The following is a 26,640-nucleotide window of genomic DNA, read 5'->3' on the forward strand; positions in this document are numbered from 1 at the left end:
TACAGAAGATATTACAGAGTCCTCCCTACCTTAGCCACGATTGTGTGTTTTTTCATAGAGGTGCAGGACTTATATATTGAAGCCACAGTGAGTAAAAATGTGACAGGAGCAAAAAATGTCCTAAAACTGCTCGGGGTCCAGAACGTTAATAATAATTTGGCTGCTGCTTTCTGTGTTTATTGACATTTTTAGGGTGTGAAACTACTTCAAGTTGTGTTGACACAATACTATTAAACACATTTAAATTAACATGTTCATTTGGTGTTGTTTATTTAGTTGGGATCTTGAATTCCACCCCCTGGCCCTCTATTAAAATCTCACAAGCAGACTAACCCTCAAGTCAACCAGAATCACAGCAAAAAACCATTCCTGCAAATGAGTTTCTACATCATTTAACTACTTTGTTTGATCTCTACAAATTGAAACTCACCATTCTTCCAGTCCCATTCAGGTGAATCTTCTCGATGTGGTCGTAGTAGGCGTCACACCAGTACATGGTGCTGGTGCTGTGGTCCAGAGTCAGGCCGTTGGGCCACAGCATGTTGGAGGTGACGAAAATGCGGCGGTTGGATCCGTCCATCCAGGCTTTCTCTATCCGCCCTATGCTGTCATTGACTTCATCCTCTTCCCAGTCTGTCCAGTACATCCAGCTTTATAGACACATAATTATTGGTACTATTATTATTAGATATATAAAATTGACAGAATAAAACACTGCTTTGGGCAAAGCAAGATCTATAAGTCAGCACCAGACAGACTAACATGGATCACATCCCACATTCAATCTAGGGCAGTTCATTTCAGCTGTCTCCTCATTCATCCCTGCCCCTACTTCTTGACACACTGATGTTGGATGGTTGTGCTTGTTGCTCCCTTCATCAGCACCCTCCTGCTTTGATTTCTTATCAATCAATACACATGTGACAGCATGTTTCTGCAGACTTCCCTCAACATGATGTATTATATCATATCACAGTGAAATCTGTACACCCATGGGAAAGCATGACTGTGCTCCCCAGTGAATCTTACACACGCCGCTTTGATTCATACAGGGAATATTACAGAGAACGGAACCTGCTCCGCCAAATGCAACCATATAAGCATCAGTTCAGAAAACTAACATCATGACAAGAGTGTTCCCGACTGAAATGGAAATAAACTGGAATCCAGATTTCCCATATGTAAAACCAAATAATCAAACATCGCTGACAGTCAAAAGAGAGTGCGTCGTAGCCTGAGAAATTATTCAGGCTTATCAAGTTAAAGTGTTGCTTGACTGCACATCAAGGAAAAGTTGGAAGCCTCATATTCCCCCACCAAAGAAAAAAAAAAGTTTTCAGTGTATCTTGTGAATGCAGAGACTGCAACTCTCAGTGGGCCTGTGGTATTTGAAACGTGATTGGGTCAACGATTTGACGTGATCTGTTCTCTAGTAACCATGCCCGGGGGATTTGCTCTGTTTGAGTGTTGCTGACTGAGCCATGTGGCCCCCTGTTTCTCATCAATGATAGAGGGCTGGCTAAGGGAAGATGAAACAGAATGGGATATGGAGGTGAATGTAGACTCCCTCTGTCTTGAAGTCATCTTTACGACCTTATGAATTATTCAGAGGATCTCCACACTCACATGCACACACATGCCTATGCACACAGGTATGTATGGACACCACATCAGATGGACTGATGGACACCATGCGGTTGTAGTATCAAGATGAGAAAAGTGAAAGTACTTCTTACATCCAATTGAATAGAAATGAGTGTGGCAACTGATTATAAAATAATTCCACCTTTTTCATGGAGAGCTGCAATGATTCTCATTTAATCAATTAGTTGATTGATGAGTACATGGGTTATTTTAAGTAATAGAACATTTTTAAGTAATTTTCAAGCAAAAATGGTTGTAGCTCTCAAATGTGAATATTTTGTGGTTTGCCTACTCCTCTTTGATTCTGGGGTTTTGGAGGGTTGGTTAGAAGTAAAAAAAAAAAAAAAGACATGTGTATCATTTATTACAGTGTGACGTGTTTATGAGGTCAGATGCAGAAGAGAAGCACATTCAAATATCAGTTAGCTACCAAACTCCAGTCACGAAAACACAAATTTTATATATATATATATATATATATAATAGGTATTGACAAACAGTCTATTCTGTTGTTTAGATTGGAGATAATTATTAATAATTATAATTATCATTAGTTGCAGCCCTGTTTGAATTTGATGCAATCCCCCTCCTCCAGAGGGTATATACTGTATGTACCTAATATGAAATGTGTTTTTGAATAATCATCAATCTGGAAAATGGAAATAGGGGGAAAAAAGATAACAAAGAATAAGAAATTGCGATGGGGTTTCGTACATACAGTAAAACATCATGTATAAAAATTGGTACAAAGCTGTATTTGCCATTAAATGACAATACATATATACACACAGTCATACAGGTGTCCCAAATACACTGAAGCTGAGCAAAGTACTACTCTCGTCAAATGTTATTTGTCCGTTATTTGTTTATATGAATACATGTATGAGATTCCTAATGTGGCACAGATAAAGAGGTATGACACTGCTAAGTTGACACTAGTAGTCCTTATCATGTCAACACAGACTAGAGGAGGCAAACAGAGCGGAAAATAAGGTAGCGAAAATGCAGTAGAGAAATCAGTTGGAGAGGTGCATCCATTTTACCTGAAGAGACCCTTCCAGCAGAGCAGATACAGATCAAAGGACTGTCGGGTTCAGGCTGAATGCTCCTGCAGAAGTCCAAAACTAGCTTTTTTAATCACGTGTGCTGTCAGCGGGAGGGTCGGAGTAAAAGTTATTAATCCTCATACAAAAAAGGAACATGATATTCTCCACCCCCAACACTGCTGCTGTAGTATATCTGTCAGCATGCCATATCCTCATTAGTCTCCTCAGTTGGTTTATGGCTGCATCCTCTCAACATTTGTTTAGATATATAGCTTTTAATGTTTTTTAAATCAGTGTGTTTTATTTCCTTCACCAATGTGAAGTATGTGACTTGTATTTAAATGTTTGAATTTGTTTCGTTGTTAAAAGAGAAAACCAGGCAATAATAAAGGACTGGTACTGTAAGGCATTGATACATTTCAGAGAAAAGGAAGGGACAAAAATAGAAAAGTATGAATAAGTTTGGGGTTTTTTGGTTAGGCCTATTTACCTACAGCAGTGAAACAGCTGTGTATGGCAAAATGTTTGGAACAACCCTCTTCAGGCTTGAAAACTAATCTCTGACTGCTATGGGTTTGGTGTGTTAATACGATTTAAGCCTTAAAGTGTTAATCCGTAAGATCCTTAAGACGCTCAATGAATTTCCAGCTTTGCGGCATCTCCTCTATATGTTAAATAGCATTTCTGCTGGTGGAGTCCTCCATATATGGTGTGTGGAGGAGATGAGAACCAGCTGTGAAACGGGTTAATTGTGGTTAATGAGCCTGTAGTTGTGGTTTAGGTATGGGCAACAACATGAGCCACCATTTCCTTTCACCAAAAACCCCACAACCCTGTACTCATTAAAACAGCAGATGTTCTTTCAGTTTAAGCATGCTGGTTTTCTTTTTCCTTTTGAAAGATGCATGATGTGATCATCAGTCCAAGCAGATGTCTGCTAAAACAGCTGATCTTCTGGATTAACATTTGAAGTAAAGTGATATTTATATCAACACAAAGGCACAGTGGTCTTTGCTAACTAGAGCCATACTGTAGTTTATGCATTTGCAAAACAGGCCAAGAGGGAGCTTAAGACTGATTTAAGTATGCCACTTTAGATCCACTGTCAGAAATCTAGATACCATAATTTGCCCCATGACACACCACAGAAGTATTCTTCCTTCAAATAACTTTTTCTCCTACTTCATGGTTTATAGACAACATTGGCTGTGCTTGAAATCTGGCACACGCACAAAAAAAAGATTAAATTCTTTCATTGGTATTTGGGGCAAAAAAGGCTGCAAAAACAAACAGGAGAACTGCCACGGCATATATTTTACAGAGATTTAAGGATTTACATGAAATCTTGAATTTGTTGAAAAGTTTGGCTTGTAAAAACTTTTGTCGATTACGATTTCTTTCTTTCTTTCTTTCTTTCTTTCTTTCTTTCTTTCTTTCTTTCTTTCTTTCTTTCTTTCTTTCTTTCTTTCTTTCTTTCTTTCTTTCTCAGGTAAACAAAGACACAAACTGCATAATGCCCTGCATGGTCCATATTTGCACCCCACCCCCTCCACACACACACACACACACACCAACACAGTTTATTACCAGAAGAAACAAATTATCCAAAATTTTGACTAAAACACTTTCAGACCCAAGTCACCAAATCAGCTTAGAGCAGGCTGATTGTATAAGCAGTATACATGTATCACCACGGTACTGTGAGGACACACCATGATGCTAATGATGTCACTAGATGCATTCCACAGCGAGTGGAGTGAGCCAAAGCAAGGTCATATGAAGCATAACTGGCAATTTCTTAGTTTGAGTGGCAAGATAACTGTTTTTCTCACTGACTGTCAGAGCAGAAAGTGCTCTGGTAAAGATTATCATCCAAAGACTACAACACAGGAAATTATTTATTTTCCATTTTGGAAACTTTTTTCATCCTGGATCATTTCTCTACCACTACTTCTACCCCTACACATAAATATTTTTAACCTGAAATGGCTACGAGCTTCTGGCTGTAAGAGTACAATGGTGTCCCTCCATACAACACAGTTCACTGAGTTCTCTTTTTTCTTTTTACTAACCTGTTCAGAGGGTCGACCACTATAGCACGGGGGTGTGACATATTCCCTTCCAACAGAGTCTTCCTGGTCTGGGAAGCTCTCTCCAGTCTTGCGACACTGATTGTCTTCCTGTAGCCATCGTTAGTCCAATACAAGTTCTTCCCAATCCAGTCCACTGAGATTCCTTCAACATTGTCCAACTCTACAACACAATCAGCAGAACAGAGTTCAATAAAAATCAACAAATGCATTGTCTAAGGTTTGTACAAATAAAGCCTGTATGCAGTATTGTTTCCTAAATTGGTTCTATAAACAGGGAGCCACTAAAAAAATTATTGCAAATGCTTTCATCAAGGAATTATTTTCCAAAAATCTAGTACTTTCCTTTCCCATTGTGTAACACTGTTGGATATGTAAATTATAAAGAATTGAGAAAAGGCTCTCAACGATGCAGTATTTTGCCAGATTAGTAAATCTAGTTAAATGGTCTTTTTCTTCTCAAGACAAGGTACGATACATGAGTACTGCGTTCAGGGTACCACTGAGTGTGTTTTTAGTAGATTAAGAGTGTGTGAAATTGCTCTAACCTCACATTAATGTCAGAAAATAATTACTAATGTAAAATATTGCATACAGTTAGATTAATCTATTCTAGGAAAGTGCTGCAGTTAGTATTTAAGACCTACCGTCTTTGAGTATCGTCTCTCTGCTGTTTCCATCTATTTTCTGTCGCCCAATAAGGAAACTGGTGGTGTCAGCAAAGTAGATATGTCCTGATTCCGCATAATAGTCTATGGCTCGAGGGTTGACCAGGTCCTCGATGGGCACGATGTGCTCATCGCTGGACTTGATATTCATATCCAGGCCTCGGATGACCCCGGGACGCCCCTTACCGTAGAACAGGAAGAGGTCGTTTTTGGGCTCTACAAGGCAAGAGGAGACGGAGCCTTTTTACTGTTATTGTCAATTAATTGGTCTAATTCATCAATGCTGATCCCGGCATTAAACCCTCTTACCGACCACATTGTTCTTATATGTGAGCCAGGGCCATCCATTCACCTTAATGGAGCCAGTAATCAGTGCCAATGACTTTCCTCTCCCCCTTCAATCACACTCCTGCTACAAAGCTGCCTTGACAGTAGAAGGAAAATGCTTGAGCAAACAGACAATGGCAATACTTACCTTGGCTGCGAACACCGCTTCTGATCTAAAATAACATGGTGTCTGTGTAGAAAGGCAAACAGAGAGGCCTAGAAAGCTGAGGCAAGCTCCTCGGCGGCCCGCCAGGCGCTCAGGGGGCTGTATGTTCTCGAACCCTTTGGGATCCTCTGAAGAAGCATGGGGAGGAATGAAGGAGGGCTTCCAGTGAGAGAAGCAGACCTCTACTCGCTCTCAGCCCCTACCCAAGAGACTGGGATGCTGGGGGTGAGGACCACACATGCCTCACTTCAATTTATCATTTTGTGAGCGAGAGACCAACTACCCAGGAGACAATTAAGCATTGCAAGAGACCCAGATATCAAACCCCACGGTGACTGCTGTATGAAGAAGCACTACCATTTAGCACCGAATCTCATTATGCTTAGGGAGACGGAAAGCGCGAGCAGGAGAGAGATAGCTGGTGTCATCAGAACATCTATGAGGGGGGAATAAATCAAATGTGTCAAGGCGAGCCTCCCAATGCTCCGTTACCCCGATCGAACAGTGGTGGGCTCTAGGATTGTGTCATCAATTTGATCTTCTGCTTTTATTGTCAACTACACAATGTCCAGCAATTGATAACAGCAGCCAACAAATGCAGACAAACTTAAACTCTCATTATGGCAATAATCAATCAGGCTTGCGACAGGTCGATAGCAGACTGTCACTTTCAAATGGGTCCGTGTCCACCAGTGCTCATCTTTATCTTTGTCAGTCTATGGCTGAGGCATGTGGGGCGCACTCAGCTCTCACATGACACATGACCTTTACTGCCACATGTTAAGACCAAAAAGAGCAGTGATGCACAATTTCCTTTTCAGGCATGAGAAAAAAATAAAGCATGCATTTATATCCAAGGCAAAACATGTACTGACTTTTACATGACTGTCCGTCGGAGCCCAGGCTGTAGCCGGTACGACAGCGGCATGTTCTGGACTTGTAGCTGCCACTCAATAGGCAGATATGGGAACATCCTCCTGGCTTTCCAAATGAAACTATTTCACATGCGTGACTCCTGACTGTGAACAAAATCAGAAAGGACAGAGAAATCATTACAAGCCAATGAAGCATCCATTTCTGTACTCACACAGAGCCCGACCTGTGAGTCACACGATGGGGAAGATTCTGACACATACTTGCACATGTTAACTTATCTATAAAAAATGTCCTTTACCTTTTGGTTGAGTGAGTTTGTGGTAAACACGTAGTCCTCTAGTATTCCCCAGGCTGGCTAGTGTCCTGCTCTCTGCTGTGATGTTGAACCTGTGGATCTGTAGCAGCTCCACTGTGGAACTCCCTTTGGTGGAGTCAGAGTGGGTGGCATAAAGGTAGTCCTCAAACAGAGCTAATGAATAAATGTACGACACCTGGAAACAAAAAAAAAATCATGATGTTTTTATCCTCTACGTCATCCCTGAAGCCAGGAAAAAAACGAACCACAAGAGGGACACAAAGGAAACAATAACAAAATACATTAATTAGAGGGTTTTTTATCTTTAATTATGTAAGGGGGAGTGGGAGAGAGTGGGAGGGCTATCTTTACATTTGGCAGCCCACACGGGGTCAGAAGCTTGACTCCACAGGGAGGCCAGTGGCCCTGGCTCCACAGCCTCCATGCTACATTTAGCAGGCTGACACCCACACAAAGCGACATGGCTGGATGAGCTGTGTTCACAGGAAGTACACCTTAGCTCACTGGGTCACACCTTAACATCAGGGGCACCGAGAAACATTCCCCAGAATAAATAAATAAATAACAAACAAACCACTCAACCATTTCTCTCTACGGAATTTGGCCTTGGCACTCTACTTTTACCTGGAAACTTTTGAAGCAATCTTACACATACTATTTAAAGGGTGTGCACATGCTGTAGGCTACTTCACTGTGTGTGACGCATGCTGTTGTGTACTTGCTGGACTGAATACAATGACAGAATAAAGCAGATAGGTTTGACCTCATGAAAAAGGAAAACCGATTGAATTTTTGCTTTTACACAACACTCTGCTAAAGCATGTGTCCCCACAGCCATCATATAAACGTACACGGTCGCCCATAAAGTTGGAATCATTTTATTTTCAGACACAATCCTTTGTTAATTGTGGTTTTGTTTTCATTGTGATGTTTGGAAGAGATTGATTAATAAAGTTTCGAGAAGATATACACTTTATCTGTCAAGATTAAATGACATTGTCACAATAATTTAATGGACAGATGTCAAAAATATTTTATTCCAAAATCAGGCTTCTCATGCAAAATCATTGAAAATGATTCAACAGTTACCAGAGCTAAATCCTGTAATTTAACATAAGATTAGGAAATTGAGACAAATTTGGGAGAACTGACTAAAATACACAGGTTTAAATATGTATAGTAGGGTCAGCTTCAAATCCTGTACAGTAAAAAAAAAAAAATGAATATACTTGAAATTAATAAGAGAACCAGAACAGATGCCACAGCACCAGGTCCATGTGCAATTTTTTACTATTTTTTTACAGTACTACCTGTACTGAAGGAACGGGGGAGGCAGCTCTCATATATGAATATGAGTGTTCTAGTCTGCCATTAAATGCCAAAAGGAAGAAGAAGAACACCTTCAAGCACGGAGAAAAATAAGGTAGTTGAGGATGACGTCAAGTGCTTGTTTGCCGGATCCTCACAGATTAATAATACATTTTCCCAAAACAGAATGCAAATGGTGCCAAACTTCTCAGAGTCCTACTTATAATTAACCCCCCCCCCCCCCCCCCCCCCAAAACAAAAGGTATAGGTATCTTTTCATAAAAAGAAAAAAAAGTAAAATAAAATAAAAAAAAAAACAATGTTATGTATAACTATTGTATATGTAGGTCTTTCCAATGTGCATAAAAAAAGTTTTAAAATGCATTTTTTACTAAAAACAAGTGAATTATCCTCATTGAACCATGATTTGTTCGTGAGAAACAAACATAACAGGAGGGTTAAATTTAAGCAGCAGAAATCACTTTTGTACTTTCTCAACATGAGCAACATGCTCCCTGAAGGTGAGCTGTACCAAAAGTGTGTGCTGAACTGGGTATATGGGTTTTTTTTTGCTTATTTGTTTTACCATGGTACCAAATTGTGTATTTATGGAATTTCACTGGTTTTGGTGTAGCCTCTTCCTGGTATTGTGACATTACTACTTTAGCCAGGTTTAGAAATTATAAAATTGCATAGTAATCTTGTGAGTATAACTCTGAGCATACTACTGATCACTGATACCATTGGCTATAGCACAAAAAAACATATACAGTCTGTGGAAAAGCTGTAAAAAATGAGCTGCATAGCATTTGTCGTTGTATATTCAAGGTTTTCTAACAAGCTAGCTGAGGAGGCAATATTATACAAAGAACATCTGCATACAATTAAGGTGTTTGAAATGTACCTAGTCCTTGCTCATAAAGGGTGAGTATCTAGTCGGAGTTGCTTGAAAAGGTCTCCTAATGAATAGTCATGATCTGGGATGAAAGGCTTTAGAAGTGCACTACAGAAAAGTGACTATTGATATGCTCATTTGGAAGACAGCCCCACATGTGCCTCCATTCCTTCAATTTAATAAACCATCTACTCCCCATTGAAAAGACCTTTTCTATACAAAATGAAGAGTGAATTATAACAACAAACAGTGAATATACCACCTGTCTTTGAATGATAAAGCAGCACAGTGCCCTAAATCAGAAATTAAAAAAGCCCCTCTCATGTAACAATTTGGAGTCTCTCAAATGAAGAGGGAGACAGAGCTGATAAGAGAAGCCAATTGTCTGTTAAGATTCCCACTGACGTTTGTCCACAATGGCTCCTTATGATGTGGAGCCCGTGGAAGACAAAAAGCAGCGCTTACAGTGAAATGTGACACTCACTTGGCTCCCGTGGATAATGGTGTGCCTGTTCTTGCCGTTGTAATCCACCACATCGATGTAATCCAGGTAGGCGTCTGCCCAGTACACCAGCTTCTTGACCACGTCCAATGCCACAGCAGTGGGCTGCTCGATTTTATAATCCACCAGCCGGGTCCGGTTTGTGCCGTCCATGTTGCAGCGCTCCACCTTGGCCACGTTCCCATAGTCAGTGAAGAAGAGCATCCTGCAGAGGGGGGGGGAGTGTTGGAATGATTAAATGCTATAAAGAATGTCATCTACTTTGTTGGGAGAGCAGAGTCTCAGTCTATGCTCCAGATCTTCTAAGACCTATTTCTTAGACATGCAAGAAGTAAATCACAACAGGATACTTTTCGTCTTAAAACAAAATGGTGGATTTTTCTAGCTTGTTTAGTGTGATGATGCATTTATCTCAAGCCATTTGATAAAATATGTGGATGAAAGGTCTGTCAGCTTTTGTCCAGTAGTATGACCCATTTGTTGGGGTAAAGTTTTTTATTTAGCATTTCCACAACCAAAAAACACAGGAGTTAATGTGAGGAATAATTTTTTTGTGGGGTGTAGTTTCTGCACTACATCCAACAGCTGAGACAGTGATAAAGGTTTAAACTGGTCAAAAACAGCAGGGCACATCGGGGAGCCGGAGGGGTCAGAGGCAACAAGGGGCGGTACTGATCGCATAGCAGAGATTTTGTTGACAAAGAATTCAAGAAAATTGTTACAGAGAACAGGTGATGGCACAATGGGATCAGTAGTGGATGGGTTTACATGAGAGTCCAAAACATTAAACAAAACCTTTGGCCTGTCGATGTTGTTTGAGATGAGGTTTGAAAGGTAACCTGCTTTGGCAGCTTTAACAGTATTCTGATATTCCAATAAACAGTCCCGCATTATTCCACGAGATATGTGTCCTTCTTCCACCTCCTTTCAGCACGCCTACAGGAGCGCCTGAGAGCTCGGATAGAGTCATTTATCCACGGTTCAGAAAGGGCCTTGACAGATTTTTTCCTAATAGGGGCGATAGAGCCAAGGATGCTAGTACATTTTGAGTCAAAGAGAGCTACAAGCTCTTCAGGACAAAGAGAACCAAGCTCATCCATATGTGAAATTACAAACTCATCGAAAGCCATGGAAAACATCAGTGTAGTATCCAAGTTTATAAAACGGTAACGACAAGGAGCAGGACGAGTTTCAACAACAGAGCAAGGGACAGTAGCAGGGAACAAAACAGGAAGGTGATCACGTTAAACTTACAACCCCAATCCCAAAGAATCATGCATTACATGTTTATCAGTTTGAACATATTATACATGCTTGCTCATGAAGTTGAAATAAAATATTTTTGACCTCTTTTCATGAAACGATTGTGAAATGTGATTTATTATTGACATACAAAGTGTATATCTTCTCAAAACTGTATTAACCAATCTCTTCCTAACATATCACAATGGAAATTAATGGGCTTTACGGGCGACCGTGTTAATTCTCTTTTTGTTTTTATTTGACTATATGGCACAAATGTTTAGCAAATCATTGCATTCTGTTTCATTAAGGTTTGAGACTGGGTGCCACCTTTTTTAGAATCAAAGTTGTAAGTCCCAACCACAACTTGCACGTTATATGGTATATGTATTTATGATATTGTTAGTGCTGCTGGGTTGTCACCTAACCATTTGACTTGCCGAAAGCAATAGTTATTCTGCAAAGCCTTTTCTTTTGCAAGATTTAAACTAGAACATACTGTTATGACCCATAATACAAACAATAGAGCATAAGTCTGCATCTTTTTATGCTGGCCCAAGTATTTAAAGTAAATGACCAGATTTATGTTGGAATAACAACACATTTTTCATCATACTGCAATGTAGTACTGGGGCTACATAGCTCTACACTGCAACACAAGGGCAATGCTGTTTCTTTATTTCAATATCTTCCACATGGTTCATAAACGAGTAAGGATGCTGATTTTTTTTCTTCTTCCAATTAGTTATTAAGACTCCATTTGCATGGTTCTCATTTTAAAATAAGTCAGCCATGTAATTTACATTTTAGAAATACATATTAACATGCCCACTTTCACTTTCCCTTGTCTGAAATCAAGGATGTATTGTTTCAAATGCTCCACTTTTCATTTTTAACTGATTGTGTGCTTTGTGAAACCGAGAGACTGACAGCTATGGTCACTAACGGAGAATGAAAAGATAGTACATTTTATTAAACTGTAACAGAAGATTGTTTTGCACTTTGGCATACATTATTTTTATTAGGTCCTCTACATTAAGGGAGCAGTAGAGTGACAACAATTTTGTGGAGCCCTGGTCTGATCTACATCTGTTGTTTTTTTAAATCAAAATTCCAGAGTAGAATAATTAATCGACTAAAATAATCTAGTTGAACAGACAGATTACATGCGTTAGATAAGATTCTTACTCTAATAAGACCAACCGTGTCTCCAGGTTGTCAGACTCTAATTATGATCAGGTGTTGATATTAGATGAGCTATGTCAGCAAAGCTCTACCCACAGGCTCCCCAGTCCCCCAGTCACATACTCGTCTCTCAGGAGGAAATGAGAGAAGCTCTAAAACAGCAGCATAAAACTCCTGCCTGCATCTCTCTCGACTGTAGCTAAACACCTGCTGTGGGCCTGCTGCAAATATGAAAAAGAATGGCTTCTCAAACACACAGCATCGTTTGTACTTAAACTTAAGCCCCTGTGTGAAGAGCATTTCCTTGGATTTAGTATCTTTTTTTACGATGATGAGTTTTTGTTTGAAAATGTTCTCTGTTGTGACAATCTAAAACAAAATTGTTGACTGCCAATATGTTCCTTTTAGTCCAAGTTGTTCTCAGTGCCAACTGTATGCAACATGCCCAGTACTATGTGAAGTGACATTAACAGAGAACCAAAAAAGTGGATGATGATGAAAGTTGGGATGGTGGTGATCCAAACTAGAGCTAAAAGTGAATATTTTTCTTACAAACAGTCCAGTAGTGCTCTGTGTGTGCTTGATGAGGACAATTCATTATGCTGGAGCAAGTATGCTTCAGCTGAGCATACGTTGTGCATTTAAAATACTTATTAGCGCTCCAGGTGGTGCTATGTCACATTTGTTTAACATGTTAAAAGTCAATCTGCAAAGTACAGTAACTAGTAACAGCTGCACTACAGGAAAAACAATAATGTGTCCCCGTTAATGTGTTGAAGTAGAAGTAGCACCATATGAAAATACTCATCTAAGTACCTCTAAGTTAAGTGAAATTAAGTACAGTACTTGAAGTAATGCACTTAGTGATTTCCCACAGATGTTAACAGATGAGCCATATGAACATATCACAGAAAATCAGTGCTGTGCTTCTGTAATGTTGTTTTATTGGGTCTTTTTTTACACCCAAGTGGCCATAATTTGTTCAGTTTAGCTTTAAAGCAGCATCTTTGTTTTCTTTTGTGTTCTTGCCCATGGGGAGGGGGCGCTTCTTAAAGGTTGGAGTCTATTTAGTATTTAGTAAAAGCAGCAAGAGCCAATGCGTGACTTGACTGTGCTTACAATAAACCACTGCATTGATTGTGTGTTCAAATTACCACCTCACAAGAGCTCCCTGTGAGGTAAATGTAAACACAAAAAAGAGCAGCACCACACCACATGATGAGGTTGAAGTTGGATCGGAAGAGTGAGGCACTTTGACAGTAAAGGTGATTTTTCACAACTCATTTCCTGCCATTACTAAAAGTTGGTCCCCATCTCCAAACCTAAAATATCGTAAGTCTTAATAATCTAATTTAGGTAGTGCCAGTCTGTGAAGGCCCTGACTAACAATGCACCAACTGAGATGACAAAAATATGACTCATTTTTGGAAGCAATGATGCACAAAACAATGTAGTCCTTTAGATGAGAGGACATGATGCCCCCGCAGGGGAAAAAACATCAGAAATGAGTGTTCACTTCATGAACAAAGGTTATTAGAAGATAATTTAAGAAAGAAAATATGACACAGCACTGTACACTGACTGACATTTGGAGCATATGACCCATACAGCAGTCATGGTAATATATTCATTCAAATGAAATGAAAAGTATGTGTTTATAAATCACGTCTCATGATGCAGCTCGGTGCTGGCCTACTAAATGAAAAAAAAAAAAAACGGCATCAACAATGAATACGAATACATTAAAACAAGACATTAAAAGATGTTTGGAATGAGTGTTAAATTAAAGCATTATCCCTAAAAAAGAAAAAGAAAAAAACTGCATCCGAATGTCTTGAAATGCCTTTTTTTTTAATTCCCAGTAAGGCTGCCTCTCTGATACATAGAAGCTCTATAACCTGGAGCCAAACGCAATAAAAGCAGCATTTCCCATTTCCTTTGTGGTAATTTTGGGGATGTTTAGAAGGCATGCTGCAGAGGACCTCAGGGTATGTGAGTAGACATAAAATGATAGACAATGTGTGATGCACAGAGGAGCCAAACCATTTAGAACCTAAAAAACAGTGAGGAGGGCTTGAAAATCAATTCTAAAAGACACAGGGAGCCTGCAGAAGAGCGGTCATGGAAAACAGGTGTTACGTGTAGTCTAATTTGTTTCTTACTATTTGGATTGAATCACATCAGAGAAATAACTAAAAGTCCTTTAACTCCTGACTGTCACTTTAAGATTTCAAAACCGCTCAGGTCTGCACATATGCTAATTAACATGGAAGGCTTGCCATGCTGTCTGGTTGTGGTTCTGTGAGGAAGGAGCTCCAACAACCTCCAATGATAACGAGCTACCGGAGAGCAGCAGGAAGCCATCTTAATCTGCACAAGTCAAGTCAGGGGAGAGATGGGCTGCCCTTTGAACCCCCGACCAAGCTGCGCTGAAAAACTGTCGGCGTCAGCAAGGAAGCCAGCTCCCCAAACAGGTGCACCTCTACGTGGCATACAAATGATAGCTTTCTGGGATTAGGATGGTGCTGATGCTGTACTTGTGATTCTGCAGCTCTAACAAGATCCATGTTGGAGTTGTGGAAATGAGCACCCCTGATAAAATCAACTGCATAGGACTAGTGAAAAATGTCTGCGAAAGAAGACTGAATAGAACTGACAATAAAAAGCATGCTCAAAGCTGTTTTTCTTCATTTGTAGCTTTTTGTCCGTTTTATACAGTGGGTGGAAGGGATTGTTCTCCAGCTGCTTTGTTCAGATATGCATCTTTCCGACGGAAACACATCTTTACAATAAAACATCTATGTTAAAAGTCAAGGCCTCTGACCATGCAAACAACTATAAATATCTGCTGTTACTAGCACATTGCACAACGATAAAAGTAAGTGGCAGTAAGTAAGCAGATATTTCTCTTGAAGGAAATTAGTGTGTTATCTTGACTGTAAAATGACTATAGATTAGTCTTTTCTAATACCATTCTTTTAAAATCCATAACGATTCTTTTACTTAATTTTGACAATATGTTTCTATCAACAAATTTCTCTGTGCATTTTGAAGAATTGATGAGAAAAGCTTGATGGAAATACCAAAATTCGATAAAACGAAAATGTTTTTACGCTCAAATGAGATGGTTTTTGTCTTTTTAGAAAAATATTTAATGCACTTAATGGGACATGGTTCCGAATAAGTTCTGACGTTATGAATATTAACTCAGCAGTTTGTTAAGTGTTAACAAACTGCTGAGTTAATATTCATAATTCATATTCATTGATTCCTCTCTGCTAGTCAAGACAAGCTGATATGAAAGAACTATTATAAGTTGCCCAATTAAATCTAATTCCTTTCTGGCGCAATCTGAATTTCTTCAACTGTTTACTCGTGGCTTAGCCTACAACAATACATTACCATCTGCCATCTTCTAAAGAAAAGTACATTTATGCAGCTTTGTTTATTCTCTCTAAAGCAGTCATTAATTCACATTTTCTTTAATGCAGCATTTCTAAATTTTGTTTCAGAATTTGCTTCGTCTTTAATGGAAACGCGGCAAATGACGCTGGCTGGAAGATTATGTGGTGCTTGTAGTTTTTATTTTTTGCACTTAGAGATAATAACGTTTCTTACATAAACAAGGCGGTTGAAATTTTGGGTTTCAAGTAAAATATCTTAACAACTATTAAAAGATGCCATGAAAATTGGTACAGCCATTTCTGATCCCCATAGAATGAACTGGAATAACCTGGGTGATCGCTAAATGTTTGATCTAATTTGTTCAATACTTTGTTTTGTGATTAAATACCTGCAAGACTAATGACATCGATCAGTAAAAAAAAAGAGAGAGTGAGAGTGAGAGTGGTGGCAAAACCACAGAACTTAATCCAGGCAGTAATGATGCTTTCCCCAAATAAATTCTGACAAAACAAATTAGTAGTATTTAAACTTAATTTCCATGGGACAGGAGTGACTCAGTGGGATCTTTATCTTGCACTAATCAACGCACACCAATCAAACCACCATTCATTAATCTTTTCAAGCATCATTGTACATGATTTTTAAAAACAGAGCACATCCTTTCCAGTCACGGATAGACACGCTTGAATTTCGGCTGATGAGCACGCCACACCATCAATCAAACTCTCCTCCAAAAAGCTTTTTAAATAAAGGGAAGAAAAAGGTTATACATCAAAGGCTTTCCTATGCCCATACTTTGTCTGATAAAAAGAAAGACAGAGATTGAATCAAATAATAACAACAAAAAATGGAGTGCCGAACCACAGCAGATTCTATAAACACTGCTCCTCACACTGTGCTGCTATCTAACACCTCCCTGATTTCTTTTGTTTTCACTCCATTGCTCCAGGCTGACAGACCTCTCTCAGACTCGCTTCTTCAGAAACAGCTGTAGCCATATCTCACCAATTAGAGGCAGGAAGGCCTTGGAAAAACTTCGGCGCCTTATACAGACAATCTAGCCAGCAGCCAGCGTGCCCAGCTCCCTTGTGGGCCAGCAGACTTTATATCCATACAATCATTCCTCTATACACACAACAGAATGGGCTCATGTGTGTGTGAAAGAGTCATGTGTGATTACGACAAATCCACAGAGGAACCAGCCTCCCTTACGCTGTATCTGAGGTGACTCAGAGAGAGAAACTCTAAGGTAGAGTATATTTATGATAAGCCATATTGCTTTCCAGTGGTTGACCAGCATTTAATGAGAATGCAGAGACGCTGCCAACCACATCCAAACTGTCCATGTCATTAAGAAACCAGCAGCTAATTATGTTGATTAGACCCAATGGCTTATAGTGGTAACACAAGCTGTCGAATAAAGAGCAGTTTATAGAGTGGAAATCCACAAAGAAGTGATGTTCGGCTTCAATCAAATCAATTATATCTCGAAGTTGAAAGTTGACTTTGTCTTGGCTTTAAGGGGGGCTGGGTATGACAGAATTCAATACAGCAGCAAGATGCTCCCATTGTTATTGATGTTTGGTAGTGGTCATTACTGTGCCGCACGCTCTAGTACTAAAACAAAAAGCTGTATCACTATTATTAGTGTATCACAGTTTTTTAAATCTCTATGAGAAAAGGTGTATCATTAAAAACACGCTCCTAGCTTAGCGTCCTTGTAAAAATAATAACCCTGCTCCTCTCTGGCTCAGTGGAAGAGACGGCTTAGAGCTACCGAATCTGGTTCACATTCTGCTACAGATGTTGCTAGCTATTTATTTAATTTCTTTTTTAATTTCTTTTGTTTTTTGAGACATGAAACTGCAAATAAACCTCCTCGTAATAAGTTCTGTGCGACTGTCAGCCGCATGCTGTAAATGTTTCAGTTTTCCCAGTGAGCATTGTGGGGATATTTTCTTTCTTCACAGTTGTTTTTTTTTTGTGATCTCTACAGAGACAAAAATCCTGTAATGGAAAGTCCTGCAGGGGCCTATTCTACTGAGGGATGTGGGGTGAAATCAGTGAATACAAATGAATGTCTCAATGGTAGAAGCTGTCTGAAGCATCAACAGCTATCCACCAAATTACACAGCTCAAAGAGAGGAGGGCTGAGTCAAAGGACAGGGAATCATTTAAATCGCTTCATTGTAACTCACTCACATCCAAGTCAATTGTTATGCATAGTGATTTTTTTTCTCTTCTTCCATGTCTTTTTCTTTTGTTTTTTTTTTAAACAAAAGATGCATGATGATAAATGAGCCTTGCCGTACGGAGAACACACTTACCCCATGAGAGGATCCAGAGCTATTCCCTTAGGGTTCAGCAGGTCTAGTTGTAGGATAGTCACACATGTGTCCCCAGCACGGTCACAAACAAATATCTTGTCTGTGACCCGGTCAACAAAATAGAAGTTGCCTGTCAGCCAGTCGATGGCCATGTGCTCCACATCTGCAATGGCAAAAGGCAGTTAGATTCAACACTTCCAATGGCTACCACAGAAACACAGTTTGAAAAAGAATCATCAAAATCAGAGAAACAGAGGCTGTGATATCCTATCTTTAAGTCCCCAAAGCCCTCTTAGACTTCCCATAATGCAACCTATTAGCACGTTTTGAAGCCCTCCCGCCCAGGTTAATGTCCACAGCCCCAGTTTATAAAGGTTTTATGGTAAAAATATCTCGACTCAAAGCACAAGTTGAGATAAGCCTGAGGACAGAGAAAACACTACAGGTTAAACAGGCAAAATATTTATAACTAATAAATATCACCATTAATACAGAAGAGGATTAGGGCCAGCTAGGAGAAAAAAAATATGAGAGGAAGAAAAAGAAAATTCATTATGCAGTTCAAGAAAAAAGTTGAAATGATGACAATAAAGTCAATTTTTTGAGTTGGGTGAAGTAGACCGCAAGCTACAACCTGATATTCCTAAATACATCTAATATATGGAGAGAAAATAAATAAAAATCACATAAATTACATAAAAGCAGATTTTCCCAAAACAATATTAGTGGTAGTCTTCTACCAAGAATAGCCTATTTATGTGTAAGGGTCTTTAGTTCTACTACATCTTTAAATCGTGTGCTTGTTGCTCATTTTATGACATCGATGAAAACCAGGTCCTAGCTTGTAGTCTACCTAAATGTTCGGATAGACGCCGTTTCTCTCAAAACAATTTTACTTTGATAACTTATTGATACGGATCTTTCCAACTTTATCCAACGCAAAAAGTTGACTTTGTTCTCGACATTTTGACTTTTTTCTCAAAAATTGTATTTCAACATTATTCTCGTTCTATTGACTTTTTGCAGAATGAAAAAAAAAAATTATCCCACCTGGACCCAATCTTCCTCCATAAATGAAACTTCCCCCAGCTGATTACTTATATAGGGCAATTTTAATCCATTTTCTGTGTTTTTAGAAAAAACATTGTTTTATATAAATCATGCCATCAATGATATATGAACTAACCCCTCTGTGTAAACCTTCAGAATAAAGAGAGGCATGAAACAGAGAATGTAAGTGGTGTATGTAAGTGCTACTGAAGTGGGAATGTTTGTCTTAGAGTATAAGAAAAAAACAATTTCTTTGAAAACAGCCATTAAAGAAATGTATTGTAAAATTCCATACATTTTGCAAGACATTACAGGTAAATATTAAATATTTAAACAATACGTATCAATGTTTAATATGCATATGAGGCATCTAATGCTAACATAGGATTTAAGAGTTTTTACAGATGCAGAAAGACAAAAAAGTGTAGTAAAATAAACATCTGAATGTGTATTTTATATGTTTACTGTCCACTGTGAAAGAAGAAATGAGCCCAAAATATGAAAATAATCAAAAACTTTGAATCCTTTAAAACCTTTCAAAAGCTCCAAGGAGAAGAATGGAAGACATAAAAAAGACGTTTTGAAGGCTAGTAGTCATCATTAACCTTAAACTGCTCTTAAATTGTACATTTAATCCAGTGCCCCTTTAAATGTAACCATGGCCACTGAGATTTCTGATTGTCTGGCAGGTTTCCATGATATTTTTGCAAAGGACAGTATAACCTGATAGCTTTGATGCAGGTGTTCTAGATTAATGCACCAGTATTTAACTGTAGGTAATGAAAGCAAAAGGGTTAGTATTTGACTCAAAGCCTAATAAAATTGACGAATAGCCAGTGAAAAGCATGCACATTTAATAAAAGGTTTGACGTTTGAGAATGTGGATCGGTTCAACTAAAGGAAGCAAAAAGAGCACTTTTGAAGTAGGGAATCTGGCATAGCCTGCAGGTCTGAAGGACAGCTGTAGGGGAAAGGTGAGCGGCCAAAACCACTGGGGCTAACCTGCCTTCAACCGCACAGATAATGAAGAGATATAGAGAGAGCTCACAGGTAAAAGTGTGGGAGGCGAAAAAAGGAGAGAGAGAAAGAGGTGTGAGCGTGTGTGTGTGTGTTTGAGAGAGTCCTGATTGATGTGTATCTTCCCTACAGTAGGTGAGAGTGTTCATGATTTGGGAGGAGATAATCACTCAGATTCATGACAAAAAGTAAGAGAATTAAAGGTGTATGTACTCTCAGAGAAGGTAACTATACACGAACAGCAGTAAACATACGTTGCAAACTTTGTTGTGTTCTTATTTCCTGTTCCCGTGTGAATCCACGCAGATTCCTCGTTTCAGCACAGCGGAGTTGCCCAGAGGACTGTGTAGACAGAGCCCAGCACACACTTTCCTGGTTATGCTGGAAATCCAATGCCAGTGTTCCATTTATACTCAAAGACCTCAGGGGCTGGAGGCCTGTTCCATTTAGTTGGGTGATGACAATACGATCTGGACCACCAATGAGAAGCATTGGGCGGCTGTCACCGGGACCTGGAGTGGAAGGGAATATATGGAAGGTATTATTTGAGCAAAAGGAAAGGGAGAATTACGTTTAAAAAAGAGAGGGGAACATAATTTTCAAAAATGGGGTTTGAATGAAACGAAATGGATGAAAATGAAAGCCAAGATTTCTTAGAAGGAACACACAAACAGAGAAAAACAGGGACAAAGTGTGACAAAAAGCATGCCTCATCTTGCCTCACCATCAGGCAGTAAAAGCAAGAAAGTGTAGTCGAAACACTGGGTGAAAGAGCATAAAACAATCCAACAAAACTGATTCTTAGAGCTTATTGATTTGAGCGAAAAAAACAAAAAACAAATTGAGAGACATAAGTCAAGTCAAGGAAGGACAGTCTGTGGTGGTAAAACTGAGATAAGCTGCTTTATGGGCTTAATTGAGCGTGCACATTCTTTGACATCAGGTTCACCCTCTAAAAAGGGCCCTTATTTATCCCGATCTTTCACACAAGTTCAAGTCAAGGGCTACTCCCCTAATATAGGCAATAAATCAGAATGCCTGCCCACGTAACTGCTTCCCCATAGCCCTCTGAATCAACTTTTGTAGCCACACATTTTCTCTCACACTAAGGGGGTAGATAGGGTTTGGACCAGGTTCTCTGATAGAGGTCTACCCCATCTTTTAATCAAACATAGGGAATTGTACTACTCTTTTAGAGGTGTGTCTGAAGCCCCTTTCACATCGAGATTTTGCAATATTTCCACAAAGAGGATCTGTCATCACGCCGGCTTTGCTCTTTTACACCGAACCAAACAAGGCTAGCAAAATGCCACCCCAGTGTGTGATTTTAGAAAGCATGCAGACATTCTGGAAGCAAAAAGAAGCGTGACGTGTGCACATCTAGTGTGTGTGTGTGCATGTAGTCCCGCCATGCTGGTTGTCCTTTGATTTACTCCCTTCGCTTCCGGTCTACCACTGGAACAACAACAGCTATATTCCCTGCAAACTGACATTACCAGAGTTCTTTTTCACAGTATGTGTTTAACACAAAACTGCTTTATGCAAATAAACAGAATAGAAACCAAAGACAGGGGTGTTATCATTGAATCAAAACTCCCAATCAAATTAAAAACACAGGATAAGTGATCTACGAAGCAGACATGAAGCCTAAAGCAGAAAAAAACATGCAATGACATTTCAGTAGGACTCTAAATATAGCGCTTTTGATATTCTACTTTTTTCTTGTTGGTAAAAAAGGTCAAACAAACAAGACCAAAACCAGCAATGAAGAAAGAAATTATTAAATATTAAATAATGTGAAACAAATATCAGAATGTTTATATTAAATGTATAGGTGTACAAGATAAACACTTACCTATTTTGGAAAATATATATATAAAAAATAAAAAATAAAAATATAATAAAAAATAAGTCATAAATTGTGAGAAAATACTTATTTTTTCATTATTATTGCTTCATCCAATTGATTCTGTCATCCACGACTGGCAAAATACATGGCAAAATGAATATTGTACACATTAAATGTTAACAAACAAATAAGCACACTATGAGAAAGACATATTTGCATGTTAAAAACTGAAAAAATGCAATATAAATAGAGAAGAAACAAACATTTTTAAATTGTGTTAGTGGCGTTAGACACCCCCTTTTTTGTACCATAATGCAAATTATTTTTACAACACTCTTATCTACTCTGACCTCATTCTGATCCACCATTACATCGCCGCATCTGCTGTAGACCATTTAAAACCTTTTTTTCATCTGAGCCCTTATGTCCCCACCACTTTTGGTTGGAGATTATAGCCATGATACAATGAGTCTTTTATTTGGAAATATAATTCCTGCCATTTACTTTATTTCGTAAGACCAATAAAGGCTTTTTTCTGCAACATGCAATAACCCCACACTTGTAAAATCTTCAGTTTGGTATTTTGCATGAGTCAGTGAAGTGCATTAACAAGCAGACATGAAACCATCAGGGTGTTGTAAAGTCAGAGTTATGTCATGAATACAAATAAACTAAAACATATCATACCTTTCACTTTAATCTGAGCCAAATAAGAAGAGATCAAATCAAGATTAAATCCCCGAAAAGAACATTTGTTCTGCAGAGTTTTAACTTCAATCTACACTCAACACAGTAATATGTTTTTCATTCCCTGCTGCTCCTCATCTTCTAGCCTCAGAGAGCTCTATATGAAATTTATATTCATGAGCTTTTACAACTAATGGTAACCCCATAGTTATCCCTGTACCACTATCGCTCTCTGCTAAATTAATATTAATGCATGTGAGCATTGGGTTCAGTTAAGTTTATGGGTAATCATATTCAGTTTATTCCTGGTAGGACACCAGTCACATTGATTAAAAGCTGCAACAGTGGTGTTCTCCCCAGCTAGGTGTGTTGGGCCTCCAGCTATTTTCAACCCATATATGCCTTAGTGACAACACCTTTAAAAAAAATGTTTCACTTTATGCTTCAATGCACGACACAAAAATATACCACACAAGGTTAAGCTTGTTTACTTGTGTAAGGCGGACCACCAAAACACAATACGTCATTTGGTTGTTTTATTTCTAAGCAGGCTGTTTTACTCATTGGGACAGATTTGTTACCAGCATCGAGCATTAACATAAATCAGGGTGACGCTGGGCATTGTCTCCACACAAAATACTCCAGACTGCTCCCACTTAAAATCTCATGCTCATTAATTTTATCATTATCCTGGCCTGACCACTTCTACCCATTCCCGTGTGGGTGATAGATGTGGTCACTACTAAACCACATTAATCTTGCCCTACCGAAGCTGGGGAGCATCAAGGCGACAACAAGCTACAATTCCACTCTGTTTGAACAAAACCGCCCTGTTTATTATTAGACATGAAACATACATACTATGCAGATTATGTTGTTTCCCCGATGCAAGTGTGCTGCTCACCTTGTCTGGCTTTGCAAGATATCCTGTCAGGCTGCAGGATGTATCCTTCTGTGCAGCTGCATCTGTATGACCCATAGGTGTTTGTGCAGGTTTGGCTGCATGCGCCATACATGGCACATTCATCATGATCTTATGGAAAAAGGAAGAGAGTCATTTGTAACAAATTAGGTGTGCTCAAACATGACCCAAATACATAAAGTATACTTAATGTGGCCTCACTCTGGCATCTCAGGCATAATTACTTTTACAACCAATGAGCTGCAGCACCCCATAAACTGCTCTTTCTCATGTCTTCCCAAAACAGGATCAAATTCAGGAGGCAGTGTTACTTTGTTAAACCCCGTCCGCCAGCATAATTATGCAATGTTGTGCCATGTCGTTGGTAGAAGGTATGTGCAGAGTCCAAGTGAGACACTACAACTCCAGAGGCACCTTTGACAGCAAAATCCTGGCTTCCTCGCTAGCTGTCAAAAACCAGGCGTGTGGCAGATATAAAAGTGTAAAGACGAAGAGAGAGAGAAACACAGAGAAATAGTGTGTCGCTCTGTATGTAGTGTGTATGTGTGTGTGTTGGGGTGTATTGTACAGTACATGTGGCCCTGCTGCCTGCAGACAGATGGTTCTCATATACCGAGCACCTCTTGCTTATTCATCTGAAGGAAGTCTGGCTGAGGGCAAATGGAAGGGTTGGTGCGGGGAAGAGGGATGAAATAGAGGGAAGGGGGGGCTCCGTGGCAGGAGGCCCCCACCAGCGCAGCTATATCCTACCTCTGCAGCTCGTTCCGTCCTCGCCGACCTCAAAGCCATCGGCGCAGAAACAGAAGGTGCCGTTTCTCGTCATGACACAGCCGTAGCGGCACCGGAGCTCGTGGCAGGCTGACAGGAGCTCTGCGGGGGAGAGAGAGAAAAAGAGAAAAAAGTGAGAATTAGGAAAAGTGTAGAAAAGGTACGTGGAATGGAGAAATTACTTCTGAATTTGAGAAATGACTTTTTTTTTTCTCTGCCCTCCTGTTATTTAGCAATAAAGGTTCACTAAACTCTTTTCATTGACTTTTTGTTTAACTCCTAGGTGAAAGTGCTACCTCTGTTTGACCCATCCAACCACCCTGACCTTGTTTGTGTGCAGAAAGCAGAAATTAATCTGATAAATGCAGAAACGTACACTGTTAAAAACAAGCTATAGAATTTACCCAATAAATCTAAGGTAACGATTTGCTATCATCTTCTTTGGGTAGATTTCATTCCAAATTTAGATTAAAGACTACCTAAATTCAGCAGCTATGAAATACTGAAAGAAATCAGTTAATGTCTACCTAAAATATGTCATTGCATTATACAACTAATTTCTCATAAAGATGGGGTAATATGAACTCTTGATTGTTTAAAGGATATTGCTAATTTTCATTATTAATCAGTATGTTGATCAACTTCTTTAAATAAAACAAATGACGAAATCCTAAGCGAAGCTGACATGAGAGCATGGGGGCGGCCACCCTAGGGCTTCTGAATTGAAAGGCCATTATTATACATTTAATTTGCTGACAAATATGCTTCAATCAGTTTGAATGGATAGTATATACCACCCTCCAAAATCCTTTTTTTTACAGTGTACAATACCAACATTTGTTTTTATTTTTGACTGAACTGTCACAAGTTTAAAACTGTTTTTAACAAGACTTTCTATTACACACTACAAAGAAGTTGCATAAAAAAAGTACTTCACTACAGGATATATACTGTCCACTGATTATCAACTGAGAAAATGTTGCTGAGGTATATTAACTGACCCTAAACTGTGAGTTTAATCAATCTCATATTTATATTTACATTGTGACCCAGCAATCATAGACTTTTGATGAGTACAATTAAAACATATTAGCAGCCGTGCATTCTAAAGTCCTCATTTGACATTGATTGACTGGTTGCAGCCCTCAGGAAGTGCCAACATTGTCATCCCTATGTATGTTCTGAATGCTGTCATTGGTGATGATGCTCTCTATAGCACTATTCTTTACACAGAGAGGAACAAAGAACAGCTAATTATGACATGATGAAAGTTCAGCAGAATAAATAGCACAAGTGAAAAGTATAACCCTCAACACAAAGCTTTAATTGCACAGAGATTGATATGCCAGCACTGAACATTAATTAATGTCAACTTACGGCGCAAACGATAAAAAGCTCCTCGCTCTTGCCTGTGCTAACCATTTCAAGACATCTTGAAATGCTGCAGCGGCAGACCAAATCATTTCTTGACAAGGGGTATTTACATTCAACAGAATAGTGGAAACACAGCGACAATCAAAGCTTCGGCTATCATTACTTTCTGAATGGAATCACACTCTTTGATTTGGATTTTTAACAGTTGGTATTACATGATGTCAGTGGATCAAACACTTTTTAACACTTATCAGAAGTCCATTTGTCATCACAGTGTATAACTGGCTCGCTGACACATTAAGATAAATGGTGGGGTGGTATTGTTTGGAGAGCAATAAATAAATCTCAGTGAGTGCTTGTTGGAGACCAATATGCCAAGTGATATAAAAAACAGTTTGTAAGTGAGCGATATTTAGCAATAATATGTTGAGTAAGTGTTGACTAACAAGCCAGAGGCATGGAAAGCTTCTTCACTGAAGCTTAACAGTATTTATTAAAATATTATGGTATTAAAATATGCATGGTGTAAAACACTGGCCCCGTTACCTCTCACGGCTTTAGAGAGGGCTGTGGTGGAACTACAGGGAACTGCCTGTGTATTTGGTTCTCATATAGCCCTCGGAGGAGTTTTGACTGACAGGGGGTTGAGTGGAAAATGACTGAATTTTCATTTTGGGGCAAACTATTTTTTGAGGTGATAAGAGAGCAAGCAAACACTGAAGTATTAAAATGGTAAATGCCCAGTAGCCTTTGGTCTTCTATGACCACAGAGAGCCTGTTTGGATATTTAATAATACTCCTCACTGGCTCATAGAGGTGAAATGATTGTGGGGAAGCAAAGAGCCGGAGCGCGATAAACTTTAAAGAGAATCTGGAAACAAACAATTTCCGAGGCATAGTATTGCTTTTCTGTGTTTAAGGGACATGTTGTTGCCTTTAATCATTTGGTGGAAATTTCATTTTTTCACCTACTAGA

The 26,640-nt window shown here is 39.1% G+C and overlaps 1 protein-coding gene across 1 annotated transcript in view; it reads right to left on the reverse strand.

Annotated features, from left to right (window-relative positions):
* Positions 1–26,640, reverse strand: part of lrp1bb (low density lipoprotein receptor-related protein 1Bb) — a 289,380-nt gene that overhangs the window by 146,965 nt on the left and 115,775 nt on the right. Inside the window, exons 3-12 of the mRNA XM_059343018.1 lie at positions 24,273–24,392; positions 23,505–23,633; positions 20,319–20,576; positions 17,998–18,160; positions 9,821–10,043; positions 7,116–7,308; positions 6,817–6,960; positions 5,428–5,664; positions 4,763–4,943; positions 431–650 (exon numbers count right to left, since the gene is read on the reverse strand). Coding sequence (XP_059199001.1) covers positions 431–650; positions 4,763–4,943; positions 5,428–5,664; positions 6,817–6,960; positions 7,116–7,308; positions 9,821–10,043; positions 17,998–18,160; positions 20,319–20,576; positions 23,505–23,633; positions 24,273–24,392 — 1,868 coding nt within the window. The remainder of the gene's footprint in view (positions 1–430; positions 651–4,762; positions 4,944–5,427; positions 5,665–6,816; positions 6,961–7,115; positions 7,309–9,820; positions 10,044–17,997; positions 18,161–20,318; positions 20,577–23,504; positions 23,634–24,272; positions 24,393–26,640) is intronic.

The sequence above is a fragment of the Centropristis striata genome, chromosome 10, assembly GCF_030273125.1.
Source record: "Centropristis striata isolate RG_2023a ecotype Rhode Island chromosome 10, C.striata_1.0, whole genome shotgun sequence".
In the NCBI taxonomy this organism is placed as follows: Eukaryota; Metazoa; Chordata; class Actinopteri; order Perciformes; family Serranidae; genus Centropristis; species Centropristis striata.